Raw genomic sequence first — 9,279 nt, 5'->3', positions numbered from 1 at the left:
GCGCAGGAATGACCCTTAAGCCTAGGGTTAGACCAGGTACGCAGACTTCAAACCATAAACTCCAGCGCCTTATAGACACCGGGATTGATTCTCACAGTGGGTTATAAGTCCCCCAAGGAAACTTAAAAGCACCAAACCAACAACAACAGCCAAACAAACAGGCGGGGAGGAAAAGAAACTTGCAGGCAACTCGATCCAATTAATAAATGCTTAATTGAATTAGTGTCACCTCTGTCAGCCAATAGCAAAGTCCCCTAGCCGTGGGGCTGCGAAGCCCCTCCCTGGCAGCACGCATATAAGCAGCCAGCGACAGCTCGTAAGTTTCCAAGCAGTCAAGTAGGCCTAGGGTTTAGCACTGCGGTGCCAACAGAGAGAAGCGGGCTGGTTGCTAAATGGGAACTCAGAGCTGAGTCGTCTTCCCTAGTGTGAGTGTAGGGGGTCCTGGAAGCTAGACAAGGAAAGACGGAAGGAAACGCTGCTTGCTCAGTTTCCATCACCCACCTACAAGCTGGGGTTTGTTCCCTTGCAGAAAGGACGCTGGATTCGGGGCGCGCGCTGAAGCCGCCCCGCAGGTCCCCAGGTGGGTAGCCCGGGCGAGAGAGGAAGGGAACGTTACCTTCCCCTCGGAAGAGGGCGCTGGCTCCCCCCAGCCGGCCTTTATAACCAGGCCGCGGGAGGCGAGGAGGCAGCCGGCTGCCGTCTGCGAATCGCAAAAGCATGCAGTTAGGAGAGCAGCTCCTGGTGAGCTCCGTGAACCTGCCGGGCGCGCACTTCTACTCGCTGGACAGTGCGCGAGGTGGCGGAGGAGGCGGAGGAGGGGGAGGTGGCGGGAACGTCAGCCTCCTCCCCGGTGCTGCTCCCTCGCCCCAGAGACTGGACTTAGACAAAGCGTCCAAGAAGTTTCCGGGCAATCTCCCGTGCCAGGCGGGTAGCGCAGAACCCACAGGCGCCGGCGCGGGGGCCCCCGCGGCCATGCTCAGTGACGCAGACGCCGGGGACACCTTTGGCAACGCCTCGGCTGTGGCCAAGCCCGGTCCCCCGGACGGCCGCAAGGGTTCCCCGTGCGCCGAGGAGGAGCTGCCCTCCGCCGCCAGCGCTGCGGCCAGCGCGCGCTACTCCATGGACAGCCTGAGCTCCGAGCGCTACTACCTCCCGTCGCCGGGACCGCAAGGCTCCGAGCTCGCCGCGCCCTGCTCGCTCTTCCAGTACCAGGCGGCGGCCGGAGCAGCCCACGGATCCGTGTACCCCGCGTCCAATGGCGCGCGCTACCCCTACGGCTCCATGCTGCCCCCCGGTGGATTCCCCGCCTCCGTGTGCCCGCCCGCGAGGGCGCCGTACGGCCCCGCCGCGGGCTCGGGGACCGGTGCCAGTGGCAGCGGCGGCGGGGCTGGCGGTCCTGGCGCCTATCCCTACGGCCAGGGCTCTCCTCTCTACGGGCCGTACGCCGGAGCCGCAGCGGCCGGATCTTGCGGAGGATTGGGAGGCCTCGGGGTGCCCGGTTCCGGCTTCCGCGCCCACGTCTACCTGTGCAACCGGCCCCTATGGCTCAAATTCCATCGTCACCAAACTGAGATGATCATCACCAAACAGGGCAGGTGAGCACAGTGCCGGGTTGAGGAAATTGTGTCCGCTCTTTGCGTCCTATGCTTGGAGTGTTTAAATGCACGCCATACAGGGGACACTGCATCTACAAAGTCGCGCCCCATTCCATTCGCACGCACACCTGTGGCTTGGGCCGGCTGCCAAAGTTACTCTCCCCTCTAGTCACCCTCCCTGGGATTGACAGGGAGGAGGCAGAGATGGAAATGGATGGAATGGACCCTTGAAGGTGGATCTTCAGGAGCCACTGGCTCCTGGGTTTGCAGCTTGCAGTTTACAGCTTGCAGGCGAGGACACGGGGAGGGTGGGGGAGGTTGGAGCTGAGGTGCGGCCTGAGCACAAGTATTTGAAATGCAGTTGTTTCAAGCTCCATGCTCTTTGTTGGGCGCTTCTATGAGAAGAGCAAAAGAAAGAAGTTGAGTTTGAGCTGGTGGGTGGGTAGATTTTTTTTGACGCCAGATGATGGGGGATTTGCGGGGAACCTACAAGAAAATTCTGGTACACCTTCAAACTGCCAACAGCTACTTTTGGAGGAACGGGGGAGTGGGTGCTGGGAGACAGGAACTCAAAACTCTGTGTGTGTGTGTGTGTGTGTGTGTGTGTGAGTGTGTGCGCGCACGTGCATGTAAGTGGGCACGCGCCTGCTTAATGTTTTGTGTTACCTGTGTCCTTAAAAATAATTTTTCATATCCCAGTAAGAAAACGAGTAAGATTCTGAAAGACCAGGGAGTTTGAGTGGATGGAGGTCTCAGAAGCATATGAATTAAGGGAAATACTGATTTGGAGGCTGTTTTCAAAAATTGTTAATTCAAAACCGTTTTCGTAGTTTCCGGCCATAGCACCTATTCGTTGTTGTTGTTTTGTTTACTGCAGTCTTCTATTGTGTGTCCAGGGGTGGCAGGGCGTGTCATGAGCGTTCCTACTGAAACCATTTCCTCTGGTTCTGTTCTTGGCACACAGGCGCATGTTTCCTTTCTTGAGCTTCAACATAAACGGACTCAATCCCACCGCCCACTACAACGTGTTCGTGGAGGTGGTTCTGGCCGACCCTAACCACTGGCGCTTCCAAGGGGGCAAGTGGGTGACCTGTGGCAAAGCCGACAATAACATGCAGGGTGAGGAGAGAGGAGACCTGGGCCGGGAAGGAACCAGAGCCCCAGTCCTGGACCAGTCACTTTTCAATAACCAAGCACCTCACCCCGAGCCTGGGACCTGGGGATGTTAGCATGAGTCGCCTTGTGTTGAAGAGAAATTTGCTCCGTCGTTTTTCTTGCTTCCTTTTATATATCAAACCTTCACCTTGACCCTACCGGGCTGTGTTTGAGAAATAAATAGTCCAATGAGGTTCTGAGTTTGGGGGAAAGCTCCTGGTGTTTTCCTATTCTCTTGAGAAAGCTGGGGCCTCCTCTAACTTAACCTATGAAAGTAAATATTCAATGAGCCACATCCCGTCCCGCTTTTGAAGGCCTTCGGATTAACATTCGGGAGCCGTCTCTGTTTTCAGTTTGGAGAGGCCGGTGATAGCAGTGCCTTGATTAAGAAAGGCTGGAAGCACCCTGGCCCTGGAGGGGGTGCCTGGAGTCCCGCTGTGATTCAGGGATTTCTGGAAGCAGGTCTCAGACCTGATGGAAAACCCAGGCCTAACAAACAGACCTCCACCCCAACCCCACACTCAACAGTCCTGTTTGTGTACGTGCTTATGTTTCCTTTCGATTTTCCTCTTAGGCAACAAAATGTACGTTCACCCGGAATCTCCTAACACTGGTTCCCACTGGATGAGGCAGGAGATTTCCTTTGGGAAGTTAAAACTCACTAATAACAAAGGAGCAAGCAGCAACAACACACAGGTAGAGACAGGAAGAGTGGGGATCTTCCGCCTGGGGCCCCTTGGAGAGAGAGCCATACTTTTGTTCCTGTGTTTAATTAAGTGTTTGCAGTTATGGCTCCAGCTCACTTTTAATAAATTCATTTACCTTTGTTACTATTATAGTTTCTTACTATTAGGCATAGAAATGTAATTTGGGGGGACTTGGAACCAAGAGGAAAGAGTGTTTATTAAATACACATAAACTCAGTTTTTGTTTCGAGTGGGTTTTTTTTGTTTGTTTCTTGTTTATTTTGGGGAGTGGGACCTGTATATGTAGCCCAGGCTAGCCTTGAACTACTGATCCTCCTACCTCCCAGGTCAGATGGTGGGATTATGAGTGTATCCCACCACTCCAGGTTCAGAATTGGAACTTGAAGTTGCAAAAGTGTTAATGCCAAGAATCTTAAAAATGATAACAAAAAACTCAGCTCTATTTCAAGAAGCGGTGAGGACCTTGCTATTCAATGCTGTTAAGAACACATCTTTTGAGGTTTTCCAGCATATAACACAAAAGGGGGGGGGGTCTGCTAATTTCCATAGTGGGCAAGCCAAAGTCCCATTTCACAATACACAATTTGTTAAAGTCTCTTTGGCTCCGTTTCCAGATGATAGTGCTGCAGTCTTTGCACAAATACCAACCACGACTGCACATTGTGGAAGTGACCGAGGATGGCGTAGAGGATCTGAATGAGCCTTCCAAGACCCAGACCTTCACCTTCTCAGAAACACAGTTCATCGCCGTGACCGCCTACCAAAACACTGACGTGAGTGTCCCAGGCTTGGCAGGAGCCTCTCAGGCTAGGTCTGTCCAGATAAAGCCCTCAGTTACTATCCTTCTCCTCTCTCTAGATTACGCAGCTAAAGATTGACCATAACCCCTTCGCCAAAGGCTTCCGGGACAACTATGATTCGTAAGTACTGCTCTCCCCTGTACTCACAAGGTCGTCTTTTAAAAGACTGTCTCCCGTCCCAGGCTGCCTGCAACTTGCTGAGAAGTAAAGATGAACTTGAACTTATGATGGTCTTGCCTCCATCTCCCTAGTGCTGAGCTCACAAGCATGGGCTGCCACACCCAGGCTTCGAGTGTGCTAGACAACCATTCTCTCAATTGAGCTTCATCTTCAAGCCCATTTCCTGCGTCATCTTTGAACAGGAAATGAGTCATCGTTTTCCTGAGGACATATTTAGTATGACATTTTATATATAGGATTTTTTTTTACCTATTTTCATGTTTTTTGCTGATGTACACAAACACACACACAGCACACACTGGGTATTAAACTCAGGTCTTTGTACATGCAAGGTAAGCATTCTACCATCGAGCTATATCCCCAGACCTATTTTTGCATATATTGGCCTTAAGCAATCTTGCTTTACTTATATGTGGCCATTTTTTTTAATTTGATCCAACTATTTTTTTTAAAACATTATTTCTAATGAAGTGTGTTTGTGTCTGTGTGTGAGTATGTACTCATGAATTGGGTGCCAGCAGGCCAGAGGTGTGAGATCCCATAGAGCTGGAGTTACAGGTGGTTGTCAGCCCCTTGACGTGTGTGCCTTCAACTCCTGCTCCAACTTTGAAAAGACTCCCTAGCAGATTTCCCCTTTCTCGTGTTCTATGTGGAAAAGTCTGGAAGGTCGCTGTTTTCACCACACTGAATAGCAAGGCCCTGCATTTGAAATAGCATTGAGTCGTGGGGTTGCCTCATGGCATCCTGTCCATCACATTGACAAGAGGGGGTGTACGACTGAGCACTTGTAAAAGTAGATTTCCTCATTTGTTTATTTGGCGGTAGAGGCTCATGTAGCTCAGGCTGGCCTCAAACTCAAACTGGCTGTGTAGCTTCCATGGCCTTTTACTTCTGACTTCCTGTGCTGGGACTGCAGGCCTGGCACCAGCCCTGGTGTGTGTAGATCTGGCCACGGAACCCAGGCCTTCCTGCTGGCAAGGCCAGCTCTCCACAAAAGGGTCTCTAGCCACAGCTCTGACCGCTAGGGGGGAAGTTCCTGTTAAGGAGTGGGAGATCTACTGTAGTCTCTTGTGGAACACACCAGCCCGCTCAGCCCATGCAGTTGAGAACAAGGCTCTAGTTTCTGGGAGATAGTTTGTTTGGGGCTAACACGGGTTGTTTTTTTTTTTTTTTTTAAGTGTCTCTCTTTATATTGTAGCATGTACACCGCTTCAGAAAATGACAGGTTAACTCCATCTCCCACGGATTCTCCTAGATCCCATCAGATTGTCCCTGGAGGTCGGTACGGCGTTCAAAACTTCTTCCCGGAGCCCTTTGTCAACACCTTACCTCAAGCCCGATATTATAATGGTGAGAGAACCGTGCCACAGACCAACGGCCTCCTTTCGCCCCAACAGAGCGAAGAGGTGACCAACCCTCCCCAGCGGTGGCTTGTCACGCCTGTCCAGCAACCTGTGACCAACAAGCTAGACATCAGTTCCTATGAATCTGAATACACTTCCAGTACCTTGCTCCCGTATGGTATTAAGTCCTTGCCCCTCCAGACATCTCATGCCCTGGGGTATTACCCTGACCCAACCTTCCCTGCAATGGCAGGGTGGGGGGGCCGAGGCGCTTATCAGAGGAAGATGGCAGCTGGCCTACCATGGACATCCAGAATGAGCCCCCCTGTGTTCCCAGAAGACCAGCTTGCCAAGGAAAAAGTCAAAGAAGAAATTAGCTCCTCCTGGATAGAAACCCCCCCTTCCATCAAGTCTCTAGACTCCAACGATTCGGGGGTGTACAGCAGCGCTTGCAAGAGAAAGCGCTTGTCCCCTAGCACCTCCAGCAATGGAAACTCGCCCCCTGTCAAGTGTGAGGACGTGAACCCTGAAGAGTACAGTAAAGACGCCTCGAAAGGCATGGGGGCATATTACGCTTTCTACACAACTCCCTGAAGAGCTGTTTTAACCCCCAGTGTTTTCCAGGTGGACCTGGTGGTGTTCCTGTTGTCGTTTTCTTTACCTAGGTGACCAAAAAGACTTTTCCCCTCCACCTTTGCTGTCTCCTGTTTTGTGCAGTTCTCTGAGAGAAGGTGCCAAAGCTTTGCCGTAGCTGCAGGTAACGAACTGAAGCAAACCTAGCATTTTTTTTTTTTACCCTTTGTAAAATAAAATTAACAGAGGACTCGGAAGTGTTTTAAAATTCAGAGGTTGTTCAAAGTGCTGGATTTATTTATGGGAAACAAACATTCAATGAGTGCCAGATGCTATCCAGTGAGTTTCAAAAGCAAAAAGCAAGCAAAAGTCTTTAGCTCTCATTTCTACTTGTAAATCTTTAAGCAAACAGCAGCCTAGAGTGTTAAGGTATTTTTGCTTCAGGAAAAGAAGGGCTGGGCCTTGAGTTTCAAAAGTGGGCTCTTCATGGCTATCTTCTGCCAGTGGCTGAAGAGTCTGGGCTTGAGAGTCAAGGAAGGAAAAACTAATGGGAAAGTGGCTAGGTAGTCTTGGCTGCCTGTAGTTCCTTACGGGATTTTGGGATAAACCATTTGCCATAGGGATGGATGGCCCTGTGTTGCTGGATGAAACCAGGGGGATCAGAGAGAAAGGGAGAATTTAAGTGTACAGTTGTGTGTTTAGACACCGTAGAGTACTCTGGAATATATTGTACAAATTCAGCTGCCTAGGTATCAGAGATAAACTAATGTAAACTTGGTGCCTAGGCTTTGTAAAGAATTTGCAGGGTTGAGCGGAGCCTCAGTAGCTTGGCTATTCCGTCCACTTAGTTATGTACTTACTCAGCTGCCTCTGTATTCACTTCAACCACACTTAAGAAAAAAAAAAAACCTGTTTAATCCTTTCCTTGGTCATCCCTACTTTGCCCTTCAGTAAATGTGAAGAAATTGCAGTCTGATGCCACAGTTCCTATAGGCTTTTTAGAGACTCTGAATTTTTATGTACAGTTGTAAGTCATTTTTAATAAATGTGGTTCAATGAGGGAACGGATACAGCTGTCTTCTGTGCTATGGATTTTATGTATCTAATTTTATTTCCTTCTGCCCTTTTTCAGAGTGAACAGTCTCTTACACATTACACACATACACACACCAAACTGGTATCTTTTAACTAGGTACTGTGGTCCTGAGGAGTGGGCAGGGGGTGCTTCTTTTTAATCCCCCACCCCCACTCCAAAGATGAATTGGATCTACTTCCTTGCCCCACTAGGAAGTGTGGACAATGGGTGTTGGCTGGGGAGGGGGTGGGTTGAGGAGGGAGTGTTTGCCCTGGAGACGTAAGATTGCACTCTGCAGGTTTAATTCTAGCTCCCCACCCTCCGCCCCTGACCTTAGTCATTTAGTTCTTTTCCTTGGTTTACTTTAGGCTACCGGTTCCTAGACCCACTTAAGCTCCCTGGGAACCCCCGCGGCCATTCGAGCGCCTACGAGTTCCGGGTCTTTAAGCACCGCAGGGCGCAATGTTCGCTAACCCCAAGCCTTGCGCCCATCTGCGGTTTTCCGCGGTTGGTGCAGCTGTTGTCCTCGGTTGCCTTACCCTCAGCTAAATTTCATCCTCGACTCAGGGCTTGTACGCAGGCTAGCACTGGGTGCGGCGATCACAGAGTGTTCCACTTGTCTCGTACACTGCGGTTCTGCAAACAGCATCTGGACAGCGGCGCATCTCCTTGCTCGAAGCCCCGCTTTAGTTACTAACTGCGGGTGACGAAGCTCCCCCTACCCCCAGGCCCTGGCTGAACCCTAGACGTGCGGCAGACCAGGCCGTTAGGAAAAGAGGGCCCTCCCCGCCCCCTGCCAGACGTCCCACCGGGTTATCTGCAGACGGCTTAAAACCCAGCTTGCAAACCCTTGGAACCCCCTTCTCACCCTGGGGTAAAGGTCTGGCTGGGAGGGTCATTCTAACTGCAGAGCGCGGAAATGCAGCTGCTAAGAGGATTAGCTGTGGGGAGGCAAGCAATCAGTCGGACCCTCCTCCCCTTCTGCGCCCAATTAAGGCGGCAAGAAGATGTACCTGAACTGTGGGTCTCTCAAGTCCTCCGAACTTCTGGGGTCAGAGTCCTCCCTGCACCGCCATGAACTTGGGGACCTGCTAGCTCCTCATTCCCAAGATTGCCTGCTCAAGACTCTTTATCAAAGCCGCTCCGACTGTTACCGGAGTGTCAGGTGTGTGTATGTGCGTACTTTCTGGAGAATTTTTTTAAATGTATGTCTGTGGGCAGCAGAATTGAGAGAGAGAGAGAGAGAGAGAGAGAGAGAGAGAGAGAGAGAGAAGAGAGAAGAGAGAAGAGAGAAGCATAGTTGGCCTAACCTACTCAGAACCAACGTCCAACGGTTGGGTATCCGGAATATCAAACGATGCTCTGCCGTTTCTGTCCTCTAGAAAAACCCGAAAATGCTAATCACACGCCGGGATAAAGAGACCTCTGGCCTAGTCTATTTCAAGTCTTGTATATTTTTGCACCGTACAGTAAAAAGAATCTAGTACTTGTGAAAAGTCCCTCACAGTGTTTAATAGAAACGTAAATGGCTGAGTGGCCCCAATTAACACCTTGTGATAAGGCATTCCTAAGATGGAGTGTCAGACACCAAATTGTGAAGAGATGTATCTAATTAATCCTCCTAGGATGACACCGATAAACAAGACTCCATTTAAATAAAGATCAAGGGCTGGGAGCCGGGTCGGCGTGTTTACCTTCCCAACCCGGGCCCTGCGCACCTTTGCGCCGGCGCAGGCCGCTCCCCCTCGCAAGGCGGAGACACAGGCGTAGGGGGTCTGCTGACTCGCCCAAGTTCGCTTGACCTCAGCTCTTGCCACAAACAAAACCGCTTAAACAAACTACGACGAGAGA

At 51.0% G+C, this 9,279-nt stretch overlaps 1 protein-coding gene across 1 annotated transcript; it reads left to right on the top strand.

The window, feature by feature from the left end:
• The first annotated feature begins 353 nt into the window (after positions 1–353).
• Eomes (eomesodermin) lies at positions 354–7,407 on the top strand. The gene is made up of 6 exons (XM_050141744.1): positions 354–1,595; positions 2,560–2,714; positions 3,325–3,446; positions 4,072–4,230; positions 4,316–4,377; positions 5,636–7,407. The coding sequence occupies exons 1-6, from the start codon at positions 718–720 to the stop codon at positions 6,372–6,374; spliced, it is 2,115 nt and encodes a 704-aa protein (XP_049997701.1). The 5' UTR covers positions 354–717; the 3' UTR covers positions 6,375–7,407.
• Positions 7,408–9,279: the final 1,872 nt, after the last annotated feature.

The sequence above is a fragment of the Alexandromys fortis genome, unplaced genomic scaffold (assembly GCF_014885135.2).
Source record: "Alexandromys fortis isolate MF-2015 unplaced genomic scaffold, M_Fortis_MF-2015_v1.1 scaffold_44, whole genome shotgun sequence".
NCBI lineage: Eukaryota > Metazoa > Chordata > Mammalia > Rodentia > Cricetidae > Alexandromys > Alexandromys fortis.
The sequence above is the reverse complement of the archived record's forward strand: the minus strand, read 5'-3'. Positions and strand labels throughout refer to the sequence as shown.

Bases quoted from the DNA above. Each gene is read 5' to 3' on its own strand.
- Eomes (XM_050141744.1), top strand. From the start codon at position 718: ATGCAGTTAGGAGAGCAGCTCCTGGTGAGCTCCGTGAACCTGCCGGGC. The intron at 2,715-3,324 runs GTGAGGAGAGAG...TTTTCCTCTTAG, and splicing joins AGCCGACAATAACATGCAGG to GCAACAAAATGTACGTTCAC. The intron at 4,378-5,635 runs GTAAGTACTGCT...TTTATATTGTAG, and splicing joins TTCCGGGACAACTATGATTC to CATGTACACCGCTTCAGAAA.